This window comes from Lepus europaeus, chromosome 5 (genome assembly GCF_033115175.1).
Source record: "Lepus europaeus isolate LE1 chromosome 5, mLepTim1.pri, whole genome shotgun sequence".
Lineage (NCBI taxonomy): Eukaryota > Metazoa > Chordata > Mammalia > Lagomorpha > Leporidae > Lepus > Lepus europaeus.
The window spans coordinates 140,174,946-140,195,468 of NC_084831.1; the positions used below are offsets into that span (position 1 = coordinate 140,174,946).

The 20,523-nt window shown below is 59.2% G+C and overlaps 2 protein-coding genes across 2 annotated transcripts; both read right to left on the reverse strand.

Annotated features, from left to right (window-relative positions):
• Positions 1-1,974: 1,974 nt before the first annotated feature.
• IQCA1L (IQ motif containing with AAA domain 1 like) lies at positions 1,975-13,871 on the reverse strand. The gene is made up of 19 exons (XM_062193809.1): positions 13,861-13,871; positions 13,020-13,347; positions 12,071-12,190; positions 11,578-11,763; positions 10,821-10,892; positions 9,124-9,329; positions 8,508-8,592; positions 7,640-7,765; positions 7,434-7,509; positions 6,908-7,014; positions 6,184-6,267; positions 6,031-6,089; positions 5,235-5,317; positions 4,996-5,103; positions 4,209-4,408; positions 3,696-3,782; positions 3,228-3,405; positions 2,616-2,854; positions 1,975-2,082 (listed from the first exon to the last, which is right to left on the reverse strand). The coding sequence occupies exons 1-19, from the start codon at positions 13,869-13,871 to the stop codon at positions 1,975-1,977; spliced, it is 2,463 nt and encodes an 820-aa protein (XP_062049793.1).
• A 3,539-nt stretch (positions 13,872-17,410) lies between these two features.
• On the reverse strand, positions 17,411-19,732 carry LOC133760411 (histone H2B type 2-K1). The gene is made up of 2 exons (XM_062192872.1): positions 19,589-19,732; positions 17,411-17,647 (listed from the first exon to the last, which is right to left on the reverse strand). The coding sequence occupies exons 1-2, from the start codon at positions 19,730-19,732 to the stop codon at positions 17,411-17,413; spliced, it is 381 nt and encodes a 126-aa protein (XP_062048856.1).
• Positions 19,733-20,523: the final 791 nt, after the last annotated feature.

Here is a 20,523-nt window from a genome sequence, read left to right on the forward strand (position 1 = left end):
GCCATCATCTCATGGTGATGAAGGAAAACAGAGAAAGGAAGCCATTTGCCCAAGAACTCACAGGTAACTTGTCATGGATCTCCATCTCCTCCTCCTCTGTCACCTGCTTCGCCAGACCAGCCTCCAGCTGTCTGGGCGCTGTCTGGTCCCACAAGGAGGAGTGGAAGGTGCCCAATTCTGTTCCCTGTCCTCCTGTCCATTAGCCATGCCCCTTCCCACTCCCAAGCCCAAGGAGGAGGTCACCCCTGCTGTGTGGGTCTCGGCCTCAGGGGTTCTCTGGAAGACAGACTTCTGCCCTGGGAAACAGGGCTCAGCACACAGACACCCTCCCTCCACCATGCCCATCCCAGGTACTAACCCCCACCCAGTACCTGTCCAGGGTGCTGACCCCTCCATGCCCATCATAGGTGCCAACACTCCTACCTGCTCTTAGCGATGTGGTTGCCCCTGCTCCCTAGTTGCCCCGCCCGGTGACTCTCCAGCAAGGACCAACCCACACCCTCGGAGCAGGAGCCTCCGCTGCACTGAGCCCAGACAGGCTGTGGTCAGGAGACAGAGGGCAAAGCTGGGGCTGGTGAGGGGTGAGGGGGGCCTTTGGAGGCAAGAGGTGAAGACCCCTGGGGGAAGGCACTGGGCCCTGGCCCCTCCCCAAACCCCTCCATTTCCCTACACAGTTCCCCCCCACAAAAAAAAAAGATTTGTTTTATTTACTTGAAAGGCAGAGTTAGAGAGAGAAGGAGAGACACACACACAGGCATCTTCCATCTGCTGGTTCATGCCCCAGATGGCCTCAACAGCCAGGTCTGGGCCAGGCGGAAGCCAGGAGCCTGGAACTCAATCTTGGTCTCCCACATGGGTGGCAGGGCCCAAGTACTTGGGCCATCACCAATTGCTCTCCTAGGTGCATTAGCAGGGCATTAGATCAGAAGCAGAGCAGCCCGTGGCTTAACCAGGAAAGCAATGTTGGTGCAGTGGAGTTAGAACCAGGCTCCCTTCACTTCCAGTCGGCTTTACTGCCACCCTCCTCCTCCTTTCTCTCCTCACCTTCCTGGTTTCTCTCCCTTAAGCACCCTGAGGAGGAAGAGAACAGGGTGAGGGTGGGGGCGGGGCCAGGAACAGGATCTGGGAGCCAGAGTGGAGAGAGGCGGGGAGGCTGGGTGCAGACGAGGGTGGGGCCGGGGAGGGAGGCTGGGAGCGGGGTGCAGACGAGGGTGGGGCCGGGGAGGGAGGCTGGGAGCGGGGTGCAGACGAGGGTGGGGCCGGGGAGGGAGGCTGGGAGCGGGGTGCAGACGAGGGTGGGGCCGGGGAGGGAGGCTGGGAGCGGGGTGCAGACGAGGGTGGGGCCGGGGAGGGAGGCTGGGAGCGGGGTGCAGACGAGGGTGGGGCCGGGGAGGGAGGCTGGGAGCGGGGTGCAGACGAGGGTGGGGCCGGGGAGGGAGGCTGGGAGCGGGGTGCAGACGAGGGTGGGGCCGGGGAGGGAGGCTGGGAGCGGGGTGCAGACGAGGGTGGGGCCGGGGAGGGAGGCTGGGAGCGGGGTGCAGACGAGGGTGGGGCCGGGGAGGGAGGCTGGGAGCGGGGTGCAGACGAGGGTGGGGCCGGGGAGGGAGGCTGGGAGCGGGGTGCAGACGAGGGTGGGGCCGGGGAGGGAGGCTGGGAGCGGGGTGCAGACGAGGGTGGGGCCGGGGAGGGAGGCTGGGAGCGGGGTGCAGACGAGGGTGGGGCCGGGGAGGGAGGCTGGGAGCGGGGTGCAGACGAGGGTGGGGCCGGGGAGGGAGGCTGGGAGCGGGGTGCAGACGAGGGTGAGGCCGGGGAGGGAGGCTGGGAGCAGGGTGCGGACGAGGGTGGGGCTGGGGTGGAGGAGGCGCGGAGACGGATGGACAAGAGAGCCCAGCCCTGAGCCATCTAGGCATTTATGCCTCTGCCCCGGGTTCCTTCACCCCTGGGCACTGCCCGGCGTCCCCCTCCTCTCGGGCGTCACTTCTTTTTCTTCTTCTCCCTGGCCTGCTTGGCCTCCTCGGCCTCCATCTGCTCTCTGCTGAGTTTCACGTTCTTCCTGCCCAGCGGGGTCTTAAAGTACCATTCCTGGATGGCAGGGGAGCAGAAGATGGGGTCACACCTTGACCCTGGCTCTGCACCCCAGCCTCACCCCTTCCTGCTGTGGATGCTGTTTCTCCAGCGTCCAGTTTTGTCCACTCTCGCAGAGCGTGGGTTCCTGAGAGAGCTGAGGTTCCCCTTGCTCCCAGCTGAACACTCCAGGCCGTGAAGCACCCCCGTTCCACCCTGCAGCTCTCTCTCCTGGGCTCTCAAAGCCACTCTTTCCCCAGTGATAGGCACTGCCCCAGGGGTGGGGGAAATGGGTTCCGCAGCTGCCAGAGCCAGCCAAGGGCTCTTAATACACAAGGGGACCCTTTTGGGCTCCTGGCCCCAAAAGGCCAGGACACCCCCTACGCCTTGGCCTCTGGCAGCTCCCTCTCCCCTCTCCAAGTGAAATCCCTCTAATCCAACCACCTTCCGGTTATTTGGGGGAGCAGACGGAGGGATTCGGGGTGTGCTCCAGAGGGCTGACTCCCTGCTGGCACTGCTGGCCCCCAGGCCCCTGTCCCCAGGAGCCACACCTTCATGGACTCCTCCTCCTCCTTGTACACGGGATCCATCTTCGCCAGGTACCCCAGGAACTCTGAGGCCACAAGGGGCCGCTTGGAGAGCTGCAGGAGCCGCCGCTCGTTCAGCACCAATCGGGCGGCTTGGAGAATGTTAGCGGGTGTGTAGCCATCAGACACCTTGGCCAGGGCACTGACGTCCAGGCTTTGGGTCACCTGGACTCCCTGGGCCTCTATCATATGCTTCCAGAGCACTGTGGCATGGGGAGAGGACAGGGTATGGAGGGGCAGCATGGAGCCTCCACCTGGTATCTACAACAAGCTTTGTGCTTCTGGGGGAGCAACTCCTGCACCCCAACTCCCCCACCCTGGCAAGGCATGGGATCAGAGCTACAAGGAGCGTCCTCCCAAGTTAACACAAGGAAGCCAAGATGCTGAGGATGAAATGGCCCAGGCCTGTATCCATGGAGCTGAGGCTAAGACCCAGCCACAGGGCAGCTCGCCTCGTCGCCCTTCCAGCAACCTTGGAGGTGAGGGCTCCAAGCAGCAGTGAGGGGATGGGAAGACGGATGGGGGCAGTGGTCCCTAGATCCCTTCCCCAGCCCGTCCCCACGGCGCTGGGCTCACCGAAGCGAGAAGCGTAGTCAGGCCGCGGGATGAAGAGGACTCGCTCATAGACCCGGCACAGCCCCTTCATTTCGGCCAGCTGTGGCCTACTGGTTGTCCCTATCAGCATCACACGGTCTCCAGGAGCCAGCAGCCGTACAGCCCTGGTGAGGTCCTTCTTAATTCGCTTTGGGTCCATCTGCTCCAGGGAGGTACGGCAGTGGGCTGGGACGTGGCTACCAAGCCGCCTGGACCCCTCAGCTCAGAGCATAGCCCACACTCAGCCCTGAGGGAGGTGTGTGTGGGGGGTGGGGTTGGGGGACTGGCAGCCCCACTTAGAGACCAGGAAACAGGACACACGAGGCACAGGGGATTTATCCAAGGTGGCAGGGGAGAGGTGTGCAGTGAATGGAACAAGCCTAAGCCCTTGGGTCTTGCCCCGGCTCCTGCTGGCTGTCCATAAAATCTGTCACGCCCACGGCTCCTCACCTTCCTCTCTTCCTTCGGGACCTTCTTATAGAAGTTCTTTTCAGCATTTCCAATCCAGATCACGGACGGCTGCAGGAGCCGGGCCACCTGTGAGAGGGGCAGGGAGGCAAATTCAGACCTGCGATGGCCCCGGGCATGGGGCACGTCCCCAAAGCACCTGGGCAGGCCTTGGGCAATGACTGACCTTGGAGTCCCCAAATCTCCGCTCCCTACATCCTAGCAACCCTGCCCTCTGGGCCTGTGCACATAGGTGACACCCCCATGTGAACCGGACTCTGTGGCCGGTGGCACAGCCTTCCGTGAGAGGGGCATTGCATATCAGGCCTCCTTGCCTCCTTCCTGCCTTCCCTACCACAGGGGCTTCGGGGGGAACCCCCGCTCATGGCAGGGGGAGGTAGGGAGACCTCACTGGTTAAGTCTCGGGTCACACCACATAGGTAAATGGGTGAGCTCCTACGGAACAAAGGCCACCCTGCTCCGGGGGCATGAGTCGGAGAAGCGGAGCTGCCCGACCTTGAAGACCATGTGCACTATCATCTGAACTCCATTCTTGCCCGAGCATTTGCCCTGCAGGTTGTCGGGCGATAGGTCGAACAGGTTGGCGCTGGTTTCTGTGCACACAGCATTCACAAGCATCTTCTTCCCCATGCCGGAGGGGCCCACCAGCAGGATGGAGCGGATGAGGGGAGCCATGGAGTGAATGTCAGGGGATCCTTGGGAGGAAGGAAACAGGGGCCAGAGGCAGGCGATGGACCAGCAGCGAGAGAAGATTCTGCAGGGGGTCAGGCCAAGGGCCAGGGGCCGGGGAGGCTGAACTTCGGGTCACAGTTCAACTTCAAGGGGCCTGAAGCCCGGAGAGGCAGCCTAGAGGCTTCTGAGTGGCTCAGCGATGGTGACAAGGAGAGCAGTAAGGGGGGCCTCTGTCCTCCTCCATCCCCCTGCTTGCACGCCCGGTCGGGTGGCATGCAGTTAAAAGGGATGTGACGAATAGCTGCAGAAACATCTCCAGTCTGGTATTTAACAGGACTGGTCTTCTGAGAACAGGGCAGACTACTGGATGTCACTTGGAGATGAGTGAGGGGCTGGCATTCTGGGCCCTCAGCAGGTCCAGGCCCACAGTTCTGGGCGTGATCTCCAACAGGGACTGGGGAAGGCAGGGGGAGGCCAGCTAGACCCACAGTGCCTTGGAGAGCGGAGGCTACAGCAGGACATGTGTGCTCAGCCACCAACTCTGGACCCCAGCAGCCCCCAACTAGGCCACCTGCCCAGGGCTGGCTCGTCACTCTCCCCAGGGCCTCACCTAGCCGAAGGACCCCATACAGGGCCACGTTCTGTCGAACATCAAACAGGGAGGGCATAGGCAACTTTCTTGCCAAGTTCAGAGTAGCTCCAAGGTAGAGGCAGTCACCTGAGGGGACAGGTGACCACCAGGTGAGTGGCACTCCCTGGGGCAGAGCTAAGCGACACCGGAGGACAAGGCTTGCTTGAGGGGAAGGCACGGCCCAGGCTGGAGGCAGGGGCTGGGAGTGCAGGGCTCACCAATATAATCTTTTAATGCCACTTTCTCATTCTTCTTTATGAGGCCCAAAATGACAAGCTCTTCATACAGAGAGTCCAGGGACCTGACAGAGGACGGTGTCCCCAAGGACATTATAAAGTGAGGATGAGGGAAAGGAAGACGGAGATAGGGGAGGGGAGGGGACAAGTTGTCTCTGCCCAACACAAACATCTGTAGGGTCACTGGATGGCGGGGAGCCACAGGTGCAGCCCCGGTCCCCCACTCCAGGAGGCAGGGCCCCTACAGTGGGTGCTGTGTGCGGCAAGAGGGACGTGAGAAGGCAGCGCCCTCTGCAGGAGTAACCATCACTCTGCCAACAGGAGCCCAGGCACTCGGGTTAAGCACTGCCCTCTTCCTGGAAGCCAAGGTTAAGACAAAGGTGGGAGGGAGGCCCCTGGGGCAGACATCAGTGTGCTTGTGACCACTGTTGCCCACGGGCAGGCCCTTGGATGCCCCGGAGTGGGAGTCTGAGGGAGATGGCTTTGATGGGGACTGGACTAAAAGCCTAGAGGAAGGGTCTTGGGTGAGGGGAATAATGATTTGTTGTTGCAGACTCCATCCATGTCTTATTCTGCATCAACACTTCTTTCGTTTTTATTTGATCCTCACTGCTATCTGTGGGTTGGGAAAGGTGGACACTTGGTGAACAAGGCCAGGGATCAGAGGTGAAGTGACTTCCCCGAGCTCACACAGCAGCACCAGGACCAGGACCAGGTTCCCAGTCCTAGACCAGCCCCCTCCCCCCCAAGGCCAGGGTGGGCACAGAAGGGCTGCTACCTGTCTGAGGTCAGATCTTTCTCTTTCTTCTTCTTCCCAAGTTTCTTCTTAGACTTTTTCTGGTTGGAAATAGCATATAGGTAATTGTTCCTCTGCCCTCCCTGTCCCCTGTGTGCCCCCCCCCCCTTGCCCACTCCTAGCCCCTCATCTTGCCCTTGGAGGCTTCACAGGTCTCTCCTCTTCCTTGTCCACAGCCAGACGCAGGTTCTTCAGCTCCTGGCGCATCAGCTCATCCACCTGGAGATGGCAGGCAGTGTGGGAGGCAGCCCAGGGTTGGGGAAGACCCGTGGGACAGCTGAGGATGGAGGCTGGGAGGGGGAGAGGGGAGATCCATACAAACCTGGAAAAAGCTAGACAGCCACCAAGGCCTTCCCATGCATGCCCCGGCCTTCCTTGCTCCCCTGTACCTGCCCATACCCAGTCCTAAATCAGTCTTGCACACCTACAAGCCTAGCTCTCAAAGCCATCAATGTGGGAGAAGCCCACAAGGTGGATTCCAGGCTGAGATCCACCCACTTAAAGTCTCTGTGACCTGGAGCAGCTGGACAACCTCTCTGTGTATGATGGGCAAACCATGGGACCTGCCTCTTGGGTTGCCGGCAGGGCGACACGATCTGTTGTTCCTAAAGCATGCGGCATGGGGCAGGGCATGTTGTCCGTGCCCTTTAAGGGTTCATGAGGACAGTGGTGGGGTGTGGACAGCTAACCTGACTCCAGCTCAGACCCCCTCACATGCCCTCCACGTGTCTACAGAGGAAGATGAGGAGGAACAAGGAGAGCAGGTGGAGCTGGGATGAGGCATGGAGGGAAGGCAGGTGCACAGACGATGAGCGGAGGCCTGGGCTGGGTGGGGGGAGTGGCCTGCAGGAAGCCACACCTGGATGCGAATTTCCAGCTCCACTTCCTTCCTCTTCTCCTCCCGGAGGCTCTCAGAGTCAAAACTCTGACTGGGGAACAAGCTATCATTCCGGTTCTTCCACAGGCCTGATGGCAGAATATTGTGCGGCATTGAAAGCGAGAGTGCCAGGCACCCCCCCACACACACACACACATGCCTGTGTGCATACGCGCACTCACATACATGCACACACACGAGGTCCAGGGAGCTGACCGCGGCTGGTCCTCCTGCCCCACCTGGGCACCCAACGCTGCTTCCACTCATACCAGACAAAAGGGTTGAGCCCAGAACCGAGGACCCACAGGATTCAGCTCTGAATCCATGACAGCTCCCACCCAAAAAATCACATCCCTCTCCCACTTTGGCACCATCCCCTCTCCTTATGCTCCCAGATCCCAGACTAGCACCCCAATGGCCACAGCCCAGCTACCCCCTTCCCCATGATCAAGGACCCTAAGATGCCCCCAGGGCCGGCACACTCCTCCCCAGCCTTCCCTTCTCTTACTTATATACTCCTCATGCCCGGCATTAATCACAGGTACAAACTTGGATGGTGACACTTTCAGCATTGTTTCCGCCTCCTACAATAAAAATTGCCTTTGACCTTGATCATCACCTGGCCTAGTTCTTACCTGGACCAGGCTCTCTTCCACGTTTCCCGGCCTTACTCCCTCCCTGCCTGCGTGCTCCATGTGCCGAGAGATGCCTTACCCCCTTCTTAGCTCTTTCTTCCTTCCCTTTCTTCTTCTTCTCTTTTTTCTCCATCTCATTTTCCTTACTTTTGTCTTGCTCCTTTTTCTTGTTCTCCTTGTCCTGTACCTCCAGCTCCATTCTCACCTGTGACCAAGGATGTTTCAGAGCAGGCCAAGGAGATGTTACAGGAACGGAGAATACAGGGCCCCAAACTGGGATGGATCAAGAATTCCCAAGGCCCAGGGCAACTGATGGGGTCCAGGGGGTGGAACACGTGGAGACGGAACTGGGGTCTGGGAAGGAAAGGGTGCCGTGACCACAGCCTCTGCTCTCTCCTGGGCCTCACCAACATAGTTCCTCTCCCGGCCCCAGGTGCTCCCTGCCCACCATCCCCATGCAGCCTTGGTGGTTACTGTTTTAGTTACTGTATTTCCTCTGGCCACATATTTTCTTTCTTTCTTTCTTTTTTTTTTTTTTTGACAGGCAGAGTGGACAGTGAGAGAGAGAGAGACAGAGAGAAAGGTCTTCCTTTTCCGTTGGTTCACCCTCCAATGGCCACTGCGTCCAGCACACCACACTGATCCGAAGCCAGGAGCCAGGTGCTTCTCCTGGTCTCCCATGCGGGTGCAGGGCCCAAGCACTTGGGCCATCCTCCACTGCCTTCCCGGGCCATAGCAGAGAGCTGGACTGGAAGAGGGGCAACCGGGACAGAATCCAGCACCCCGACCTGGACTAGAACCCGGTGTGCTGGTGCTGCAGGCAGAGGATTAGCCTATTGAGCCGTGGTGCTGGCCTGGCCACATCTTTTCTCCATCGCACTGCCACTGCTCTGTTACTCCAGGCTCTGCCTGCCACAGAAAACTTCCTGTCCCCACCTTCAGGATACCTGTTCTGGAGTCTTGTCTGCAAAGATCAGGTAGGATCCTCCTGAAGCCTCATCTGGATAGTCAGGGAACCGACCCGTAAGGGCACTAAGTGGATGCAAGATGGATGAGAGACAGATGAGTGACCAGCTAGATAGATGGGCAGTTGGTTGGACAGATGGGTGGATGGATGGGTGGATAGATAGATCGGTAGAAGGGTAGATGGATAGATGGATGGGTGGATGGATGGGTGGATGGTGGATGGGAGAAGGGTAGTAAAAGACAAAGCACAAGGGAGATGGAGATAGGGAGGAACTGATGGTTACAAAATGGAAAGGAGAGCATGCTTAGGGGCATTTGTGGACACTCCTCCCGTCTTGTCCTGGCATTTTGTCTTCTTTCAAGGCAATGGGAAGTCAGATATGAAGATGGTCATAAATTTGGGGGGCCCAAGGCTTAAACCAAGAGGGTTGGCAGGGTTTGGGGGGGTGTGCAGGAAGATGGATAAAAAAACCAGTCTGAACTGGAAGACAGAACTGAAGTGTGTGTGTTGGGGGGGGGGTAGGAATGGCCTCCAGGGACATGGGGAGGAGGGAACCAGGGGCTGAGGGTTGGGTCAGTGAGGCCAGGGACACTGACTGGCACTCGATAAACCACTGTCGAATCTGCTCCTTCATTTTCTCCTTCATGTCCGGCCCCTCGGTCTCTGTGAGGGTCTCATGGGCCTTCACCAGTGCCTGCTGGAACTCCTCCTCCTTCTCCCTCTGTCGCAGCCTGCGAACATCCTCCCCGAAGGATGCCTGCGTGACGATGCTGAAGTGCTCCACCTGGTTGGCCGAGGGGAGCTGGCGGGAGTGGAGACAGAGGCTGAGGGGCCTGGAGGGGGAAGGGCAGGACCCAGCCTCGGGCACACACACCTGCCCGCCGCTCGCACCCCCCCCCACCCTCCCCCCCACAGGCGCAGCCCTGCACACACACCCACACGGAACAACGGGCATGCCTGCATCAGGAGAAATTGTGTTTGGAGCTGAAACTCGTCTGTGTAAATTACTGTGATAATGAGTTTGCTAGATGCATCCGGCCTGGCCCCCCTGCCCGCTCCCCCCACGCGGCCTCCCCTGCGAGCCTCCGGCCCCAGCCCCCATGCGCAGCCCCGCCCGCGGCGGCCGAGTTGGCAGGCGCTCTCGCAGCCACTTTCCCGCCTCATTGGCTCCCAAATGTATTTTAAATATCACTCTGTGCAGAGACAATTACTGAAAACGCTGAGCTCACACTGTTGATGGCCCGGGCAGCCCGGCTCATTCCTCACCCACCGCAGCGCCGGCCCCCCCACCCGCCGAGGCCGACCCCTGCCTCCTTCCGGCTGCTGCGGCCTCCCGGAGCTCCGGCTCTCCAGGCCCCCAACAAGTCTCTGCCATTTCCCCCACAGCAGCCACTGGCCCCTCCCTCCTTCTGCAGCATCCCCCCGCCCTGCCCTGCCCAGTGTCCCATAGTAGCCACCCCAGCTTGCCAAGATGCCACAGCTCCACACCTCGTGTCGCAGGCCCTGGAGGGGCTCCCTTCCTTCCAATCCCTCAGACCCCCAGGCCCAGGCTTTCCCCACCTCTTTATCAGCCAGGCCCCCGCAGAATCTGCCCAGGGCAGAGCCCCTGTCCCCAGGAGCTCCTTTTCCGTGACAGCAGGGACCAGCCGGACCCCAGGAGCCAGAGAGCAGAGGACAGCAGCACTCAGAGAGCATGGCCCGTTCCCCGGGCCTGAACACACACACACATGTGGACACAGGGGCTGCTGCCCCCCTCCCCACCCTCATGCTCACACTTGGCTCTCTTCCGTGCAGGACTGGGGAGAAGTCTGGGGTATCCAGAGCAAGTGGGGAGGCTGTAGCCCTAAAAGCCCTGGCTTGGGGGCTGCGCCCTCCCCTCCCCATGGCCCCCAGTGGCTTCCCAAAGCAGCTTGCAGAAGCTACAGGGCGTGGGTGTGGGTGCTGCAGTGGGTCTTGCAGCCTCCTCCCACGGGGCCCGCCTTACAGCTTCTTCCAGGAGGGGCAGGGATGTGGGGTCCGGATGCTCCATGCTACTGCCCCTCTCCGCCCCACACTGGAGGTCCTTTAGGGGCTCTAGAAGCGGGAGTAGCTGCCATAAAGGGGCATGGTCTGTGGTTTTCCCACCCCTCCACCTCTTCTCACCTAGGATCTCCCAGTGCACCTGTGGAGGAAGAGTGGCTGGTGTGGGGTGGGAGGGACCCTGTACTCTGGGGAAGGGGAGAGGTGGGACAGAGGATGCTGACATTGGCTAGCCCTGTGCTCTTCCCCGCCACGGCGGCCAGGGTGGGCTCACCATGCCAATGAATTCCATCTCTCTGCGGCGGTCCAGCTGGGTGCGTTTCCTCTCTAGGTAGCCCTTCCACACCTGGCAGATGAGACACACAGGATGGAGATGGTCTCCACACTGCACATTTGTAGGAATCAGGCTCAAGGGCTCAGGGAGAAGTGACAGTCACTCTCTCAGGGAAGGTCTCAGAAGGTCATGGCTATAGGAACTTTAGGACCAGGGCAAGAGACACACCAGGGAGGACATCTCTTTGGCAGGTGCACACTGAAAGTGGCTCCTGGTAAGTACCCAAGCCACCTAGCTCAAGGCCCCCCAGAAATTCCCTTCTCATCGCCACCCAAATCTGCTGTCTCTGTTAAGCACAGATTGGAGCTTAACCTTCTTCCAAGAACAACACCTGCTGGTTCACTCCCCAATGCCTGCAACAGCCAGGCCTTACTAAGCCGGAAGCCAGGGACTCCATCTAAGTCTTCCACATGGGTGGTGGGGACTTAAATACATGACCATCACCTGCTGTCCCCCAGGTACACGTTAGCTGGGACTGGAAGCAGAGCCAGGCACTCCAGTATGGGATGCCGATGTCCCAAGTGTCAGCTTAATGTGTCACATGCCGGCGCCAGGGGCCCGCGTGTAGGACCCAGCTATGATGCGGTGATGGAATCCAGGCACCACCACCACCACTCCCGTGGTCCATCGCGGAGCCCAGCGGGCTTTCCAGAGACAGGGCCTCCACTTGGCCCCGGCCCTGGGTGCCCAGGGTTACCTTCTGTATGATGACAGATGCCTGGTCTTGAGTGAACTTGTGCCGCCCCTCCTCCCGACTCTTGCGATCCCGCTCCTCCTCTTTCCGAATCTCTCGCATGAAAGTGGCCCGGAGCCGGCCCTGCCTGGCCCGCTCAGCGCGTTGCGCTAGAATGATGGCATCAGTCCGGTGCATCACTGGAGGGGCCTGGCCAGGGCAGGGGCAAAAGAGCAGGAGGGTACAAAGAAAAGCTTGCAGCTAGAGGGGAAAGCTGAGAAAACAGCCACGAAGGATGCACTGGGGTACCGTTCCCCTGGGACATGCGGGGGCCCAAGCCCTGCCTGGCACTGGAGTGACAGAAGGAGCCCAAGAGCAGTCTCAAAGGAGGCCAGAGATTGCCAAAGAGCACCTTGAGGCTGGGCAGGGCCTCTTTGTCTCCCAGGGGATGGCATCCCTGTTCCCGGACAGGGCGTATGGCAAGAGTCTCACAGCGTCTCTCCCCTCCCCCACTTACCTCCTCCACAGACGCTGGACGCATTCGGGACAGGATCTCAGCCAGAATCAGCCCTCGCTCTTTGATAGCACTGTTCTGCTCCAGGAGGAAGTATTTGGGGATTGGCACCTCCAGGTCTGCCTGGTGGGGGGCGGGCAGCAGGAACAATGGAGGATCAAGAACCGACAGCCTGGGCAAACAGGGCTGACCCCTTGTCGCTGCCCGCTGCTCACGCCGTTTCCCTCGGTTCCAGAGCCCTGGCATGGGACACTCCCAGCATATGAGGCAGACCCGCCCCCAGGATTGCCCCTCTCTTTCCCGGTTCCCAGTGTCTGGCCAGGGCTGAGTTCTAGAGCATCATGGGAGGGGGCAAGGGTCCCACACCAGGCTGCACATCGGAACCCACCGGGAAGCTCTGAAATGCACATTCTTAGGCCTTCCCTTAGCCTGGAGAGGGCAGGGCCTGGGCATCTGCTTTCCCTCTATTGGGGAAACCTTGACACCGCCTTGCACAGGGAGCAGGGACTTAGCCCAGAGCTGGGGGCAGGACTGGAGGCCCGAACAGGCAGGTGTGCGGATGTCTGGGCTCTGTGCTCAGCCAGCAAGCCTGCATTTCCAACCAGCTCCCAGATGAGGCGGGTATCACCGCCCCAGAACCACACCTGTGGGATCCCCACCACTCTCCTGCGGCCCCGGGGGGGGGGGGCCCTAGGCCCGGGTCTCCATCCACCTCCCGAGTTCCTCCACGCACCGGCTTCCCAAAGCCTCTCTCAGAGGGACCAACTCCACCTTCCGATGTCCCCCACCCTCCTTTCCTTGCAAACGAGTGCGCGAGCGTGCGTGTGTGTGTCACAGCCCGCCCCCCACTCCACTGGCCAGGGCGTGGCTCTACAGGGTGTGGGGGGGAGGCCAAGGCCCGCCCCCAACCGGACTCGGGGCCCCGCCCCTAGCCGCGTGCCCACCCACCCACCGGGGTGAGCTTGAGATCCTGCAGCACGCGGTCCATGCAGTGCGTCTCGCACAGGTCGGTGCGCACCAGCTCATCCTTGAGCTCCAGCACGCGGCCCGCCACGCCATCCAGCAGGCGCCGCAGCAGGCGCCGCTTCTGCGGCTGCACCATCTGGTCATAGACGGTGTCGAACCGGCGCAGAAGCCCCAGGTAGTGCAGGTAGAGCGACGAGATCCTGTACTGCAAGGACTGCCGCTCCCGGTCGGGCACGGGTTCGAGCAGGGGCTGCTCGCGGTCCAGAAGCTCTTGCAGGGTCACGTGGGAGGAGTCCCAGAGGCGTTGGTAAGCGCTGGAGAGAGGGCAACGCACCGCGGGCTCGCAGGCGCCTGGCCGGGGACAGCGGGCGCGGGAGACCGGCCCCGCCCAGCCTGGGGTGTGCCGTTCCTCGCGGCACCCAAGTGGACCTCAGTGAAGTGAGGGGGACCCCGGGGAATGGGGCTCAGAGACGCAAGACCCCTAGGACGGGGTCTCGGGGCCCCGCTGCTGCATTAGCAAGGAGAGGAAAGGGTGAGCCCTTAGGGAGTTGGGAAGGCAGCCTGGGCTGGGTCCCTCCAAGGGAACCTGCTGCCTGCGGAGGCTGCAGTGGCCTGGGGTGGGGGTGGGCAGAGTCCTGGTTCTGGAGCTAACAACCCGAGGGGAGTCTGAAGAACACGCAAGGCAGCCTGGGAGCTGAGTGATCCCTGGAACCCAGCAAGGGCGGGCCCAGCGCCCACCGCCGCCCAGCCCCCTGGCTCCCAGGGCTGGGAGCACTTTTGCTTTTGGCTTCCCCAGCCATGATGCTCCACCCCAGCCGCTCACTCACCCCTCAGACATGGCGCCCGCTCCTCCTCACTGCCCTTTGTGAGCTGACGGTGGAATGCACAGATTCTCTGTGGTTCTAGCCTGACCCCACCCTCCAAAGCCAGGGGTCAGAACGGCCTGGTTTTAAGAGTTCTGACCCATTGTACCAGTGTTCCAAGGCTGAGGAGAGGGGGCTGGAGGGTGCAGGATTGGGGACATTTAGCCAGGAGGACTTCCTGGAGGCGGCATGACAACTGCAGGGCATGAGGAGCAAGCTTTGGAAGGTTAGAGCAGAGCATGCGTCAATGCCGTCACTTCTCTTGTGAGGACCAAATGAAAATCACGTTCTGTGTTAGGTCACCTGGAAGTGGTGAGGCTCCGGAAGACTATGGATCCCTAAGGCATCGCTCCGGCTGCAGCTTCCCAGCCACGGGAATCCTTAGCGCAGGCCCAGTCTCCTGTTCTCCACACCCACCTCGACTCTGCACACTGGTGCCTGGAGGCCGTGCACTGGGGTCAGAGGGCGTCATGGCCCAGCCTCCCCCAGTCATGAGTCCGCGCAGCCATGTCGACCTCGTGGGGTCTGCTGTGACCCAGACCCAAGGCAAGGATTACACTGGGGGGGGGGGTGCTGCTCGGTGGGCTCTGGGCTTGTTCTCAGCCTTCTGAGGCACCCCCAGCATTGCTACAGGCTCAGGGGGCCATTCTACGGAAAATGCAAACTGTGATTCCAGCAGCAGCCTGACTCTGTTCAGCTGGGGCATGGGGGTGGGGGCGGGAGGAGGCGAGCTGATTAGCTCAGGGTTAAGTAGGAGCTCACGGGGGCTGGCACTGTGGTGTAGTGGCTAAAGCTGCAGGCACAGGCATCCCACACAGGCGCTGGTTTGAGTCCTGGCTGCTCCACTTCCCATCCAGCTCCCTGCTAATGGCCTGGAAAAAGCAGCGGAAGATGATCCAAGTGCTTGGGACACTGTATGCACGTGGGGGACCTCTGGGCTTTGGATTGGCTTGGCTCCGGCCATCTGGGGTGTAAACCAGTGGATGGAAGATCTCTCTCGCCCACTCAAATATTTTTAAAGCAGGAGCTCATGAATAAATAAATGAGTAAGAAAGGGGGCTAAGGCAGGCAGCAGAAAAGAGGAGAAATGCCCAAACGTTGACATGCTTATGAATTACCCAAAGTGCAGATCATGCTCCATCTGAGATGGGCCCAAGAGCCTGCATTTCTTGCTTTTAAATATTTTTCACTTTTTATTTGAAAGAGATAGAGATCTTCCATTCATTGGTTAACTGCCCCCAAATACTTGCAAAAGCTGGGGCTGGGCCAGGCTGAAGCCGGGAGCCGGGAACTCCATCTGGGTGGCAGGAACTTGACTGTCACCTGCTGTCTCTCAGGCTGTGCATTAGCAGGAAGCTGGACTCTACCACAGGGCTGGGACTCTAACCCAGGTACTCTGATATGGGATACATCTTATATATTTTAAGATTTTATTTGAGTTACAGAGAGAGGGAGAGACAGACAGATCTTCATCCGCTGGTTCACTCCCTGACTGGTTACAATGGCTGGGGCTAAGCCAATCTGAAGCCAGGAGCCAGGAGCTTCTTTCGGGTCTCCTATACAATTACACATGCCCAAGGACTTGGGCCATCTTCTACTGCTTTCCCAGACCATAGCAGGGAGCTGGATCGGAAAAGGAGCAGCTGGGACTCGAACTGGTGCCCATATGGGATGCTGGTGCTGCAAGTGGAGGTTTACCCTACTATGCCACAGCACCGGCCCTCTTACTTTATTTTTTAAATGTAGATGGCCCTGGGTGTGGTGACTTTTTTTTTTTTAAGGTTTTATTTGAAAGGCAATCTGACAGAGTGAGAGAGTCAAAGAGAGAAAGATCTTCCATCTGTCGGCTCACTCCCCGAACAGCTGCAGTGGTCAGGGCTGGGCCAGGCCAAAGCCAGGAGCTAAGAACTCTATCTGGGTCTCCCATGTGGGTGGCAGGGGTCCAAGTACTTGGGTCACTGCCTGCTGCTTTTCCCGGTGCATTAGCAGAGAGCTCGACTGGAAGTGGAACAGCTGGGTCTCCAACTGGTACTCTGATATGGGATACTGCTACACCACAACACAACACACACACACACACACACAAGCAGCATCTTTTTTTTTTTTTTGACAGGCAGAGTGGATAGTGAGAGAGAGAGAAAGAGACAGAGAGAAAGGTCTTCCTTTTTGCCGTTGGTTCACCCTCCAATGGCCGCCGCAGCCGGCGCATGTCGCTGATCCAAAGCCAGGAGCCAGGTGCTTCTCCTGGTCTCCCATGCAGGTGCAGGGCCCAAGGACTTGGGCCATCGTCCACTGCCTTCCCGGGCCATAGCAGAGAGCTGGCCTGGAAGAGTAGCAACCGGGATAGAATCCGGCATCCCAACCGGGACTAGAACCTGGTGTGCCGGCGCTGCAAGGCGGAGGATTAGCCTGTTAAGCCACGGTGCCGGCCACCAGCAGCATCTTAACCACTGTGACAAAGCCCTGCCCCAGGAGCCTACATCTCTAGCCAGCTCCCAGGTGATGTGGCTGCTGTGGGTGCAGTAACCACATCCATTGAGTGGCAAGGTGTGAAACGAAGCGGCAGAGTGGGGGAGGAGGGAGGCGCGAGGCCCAGATCTGCGGGGTCTTCCCCACTTCAGGTGCAGGAATCAAGCCTGGATCATTGGGTTCTCAGCTCAAGGGATCTGTTGTGAGGCGTGAGAAGACACATGTAAAAGGTGCAACAGCACAGCCCAATGGCCGCCATCAAAACAAGGCGCTACGTTGTTAGTACATGAAGGGGAAGATGACAGCAAGCCGAGTCCACCCACATAAAAAGGGAACGTGAAGAATTTTAGGTTCGTCTGAATACCATCCCTTCGCTGGACTCTCGCCACGCTTGGGAGGGGATTTAGGGGTCATGTGTTTACAACACAGAGAGAATGAATGAGGAAAAAAATGCGTAGCCAAACATTAAGTGGCAAGTCTAGTTGGAGGACATGTATGAATGACATCTTGCATTGCCTGAATGTCCATGTTGTAAAATAACATTGGGGAAGAAATGTCTCCAAAACATACCACTGACTAGTTCTGAAGCCAGGGGGAAATGGACAACCCTCTGATCTCCGCAGGTTCTCTAGGGACCGGTCTGCATCTTGGAGAGTGTATCTGTGTAGCCCCTTTGCCCAGTCCAGCGCCCGTCATCCAGAGTGGAACAGCAGCTGGTGGGAAATGGGCGTCACAAAGGCCTAACCCAGAGAGGGAGACGGCCAGCAGTAAACCCCGGGCTCTGGTCCTCATGCCAAGCCCCCTACTTCAGCTCCCTACCAATTAGACCAATTTACATTCACAATTACCATCACATGTTGCTCGAGGATGCCGGGGTGTGTGGGGGGGTGGGGGGTGGGGTTTACAAAACAGGAAGCTGTTCACTGGTTAGTCTCAAAAGGTGAGAGTCCCGTTGCCACAGGCCGTGCCCTCCTCCACCTAGCCCTCTTTGCAATCAGCACAGTGCACAGGAATAGCTCATCCTTTATTCGGGTCAGGCCCTGGGTCACTTGGAGCTGGTGTACTTGGTGACGGCCTTGGTGCCCTCAGACACAGCGTGCTTAGCCAGCTCCCCAGGCAGCAGCAGACGCACGGCCGTCTGGACTTCCCGGGAGGTCAGCGTGCTGCGGCCCGAGTACTGGGCCAGCTGGGCGGCCTCACCAGCCAGTCGCTCAAAGACATCGTTCACAAATGAGTTCATGATGCTCATGGCCCTGGCGGAGATGCCGATGTCAGGGTGCACCTGCAGAAGCAGCGGCACCACTGTTAATGGGGGCAGGGGGCTCTGCCTGCACTGCAAACCTTGGGCCCAAGCCGGGGGCTCCAGGAAGCCAGGAGCAGCGGCCAAGGCCGAGGCAGACAGACATGGAAAGGGGATTGTGTTTTCTCCTTACTACTATCCCCAAGTTGTTTTTGATTTTACAGTTTATCTTTTTTTTTCTTTTTCTTTTGCCAGGCAGAGTTAGACAGTGAGAGAGAGAGACAGAGAGAAAGGTCTTCCTTCCTTTGGTTCACTCCCCTAATGGCTGCTACGGCCGGCACTGTGCTGATCCGAAGCCAGGAGCCAGGTGCTTCCTCCTGGTCTCCCATGCGGATACAGGGACCCAAGCACCTGGGCCATCCTCTACTGCCTTCCTGGGCCACAGCAGAGAACTGGACTGGAAGAGGAGCAACCAGGACTAGTACCCAGTGCCCCAACCAGGACTAGAACCTGGGGTGCTGGCGCCGCAGGCGGAGGATTAGCCAAGTGAGCCACAGCGCCGGCCTGCTTTTACAGTTTCTGAGAGGTAACTACCCAAGCCTGCACTCCCTGTACAAGCACACAAAAACATCTGTATTTAACAAACGGGATCAGTCGTGCGGGCATCTGGCCTTTTCCATTTCATGCATTTTGCATGGTGTTCCATGGTATGGAGGATTTGCAGTTTATACCATTCCTCTCGATGGACATCGAGGGCTTTGCCTTTTCTCTTGTTCTGCGCTACAGTAAATGTACCCCTCAGAACGCTCTGTGAGCACACCGAAGGCTGCTCCTGGGGCGGGGTAAGGGGTTGTGCACTTAACCCAGCAGACAGTGCCCAATTACTTGCCAAGAGCACGTCCACATGGCCCAAGGACCAGGCAGCAGGAAGCCTGTGTTCTGTGGCTATACCATGAGTCACTATGGGCTTTTGAACTAGGCGATCTCTACTAAAACAGCGACATCCTCCAACGTGAGTATATGAACCTCGCCAGGAGAGAGGTGACGGCTAGCTCCTTCGCTGAGCCAGTGGTGCGGACAGAACTAGAGCCAGGCTCCTGGCCGCCTGCAGCTGCGCGCAAGGTGTGTTTAGCCCCAGTCCCCTCTGTCCTTGTGCCCCATGCTCTGTGGGGCTGCTGGAGTGAAACTCAGTGTGCTCAGCGAGCGGCACAGGCTCACTCTCAGCGGCACTCTCTGGAGGCAGGACTGCCACCGCGAAGCCACGGGGCTCAGTGGCACCTGCTCCACCCCACTTTCTTCACCCCCCGCCATCTTCTGGTGCTTCCCTTCTGGCCAACCCCCGGCACCCAAGGCTGTCAATTCACTAAGACCGCTCATAGGATTCAAGCTAGAGACCGGCTCCACCCTGGGACCTAATCTACCAGCAACGAGAGGATTTAAGGCAGGCTGGAGAGCCCCGGGGAGGTGGGGGCCCCGGCTGTGCCCCGTAGGCTGCAGGCTCTGAGCTAAGGCCAAGTTGCTTCAGATCAGATTGGCCTGTTGGGTATCAGGAGTAGCTGCGCCTCATGAATGAGTGCAAGGCACCCGAGCCCATGTTAGAGCAAGGAAGCTCCTCAAAGGGCCAGGGCAGCGTCTCCAGCAGGCCCCTCCTGAGGCTCCTGTTCACGCTCATTTGTGCCACACTGTGTTCAGCACCCAGGCGCCTTCAGCCTAGCATAGAAGTGTGTTCCTGCGCTAACGTTCCACATGATCATCTCAAAGCCCTGTACATTTCCCAGATCAGGGAGGCAGCGTGTTTACACGCCTCCTGCCAGTCACAGGTGCACAGAGCACTGAGAGACACAGACGCCTCTCAGATCAGCTCAGCCGCCCCAGGGCCTGCCCTGGTGCCAACACTAAGCCAAGTCCCAGCTTCCAGGCCCGCGCCTTTCCTGGGCGTCAGCCCGTGCGCCTCCCACGCATCCGTGCACCACACCCCCTCACCTGCTTCAGCACCTTGTAGATATACATCGAGTAGGTTTCTTTGCGCTTGCTACGCTTTCTGGACTTCTTGTTCCCAGAGCTGCGGCCCCTGCGGCCGCCGGCCTGCTGCTGCTGCTGCTGCTGCCCACCACGCTCCGCGCTCATCCTCCTGCTCCTAAGACCGGCTCCACTCGCACCGAGGAGCCACTTTTATGAAGTCAGCTGCCCTGCCAGGTGGGGCTGGACGCCAGCACCTGGGGTGGGAGGGGAGGGGCTTGGCTCAACTCCATCCAGAATGTGCTCAGGGTTAATCTTGAAAGAGGCTAATTGCTCTCTCTTCCCACCCCCCACCCTCCCCACCCCCCGGGTAATTTCCTATCTATGAGTTAAGAAACCCTGCACCGGACCCTCTTACCCCACTCAGCCACCGCCCAGTGAATGTACACAAAGTTCACACAACTCCAGAGAATCAACTCTGGGCTCAGTATGGCTCAGAGCCGGGGAGAGGAGGGTTCAGGACCCCAGGCTCCCTCCCCCAAGGAGCCCTGCAGCAGTGCTGGAGAGACAAGAGTGGTTCACATTAAGCAATTAAGGGAGACTACAGCTGGAGGGCTGGCACAGCCAGAGGCGGCTTCCCGGAGTAAGTGGGTGCTGGCTGGCTGCGATTTCACTGGGGAGGGTGGGAGAGAAGAGAAAGGCCATGAAAAGCAGAAAGTGGAATCAGTGCTTGTGGCGTGGAGGGAGGCTTGGGCTGACGGCAGATGGGGCAGAGTGGCTGGGCCTGGCCTAGATGCAGACAGCAGGAAGCTAGAAGCACACAAAGAATGGATGTTCACTTCTGTGTGGGGTCCTTGTGGAAGACGGCTGCATAGGGAAGAAAAAATGTTCATTGTCTCACTTGGTGCCTATGTGTGAACAAACACTTCAGGTTTTCTTTGTTTTGTTTTGAATGCTGT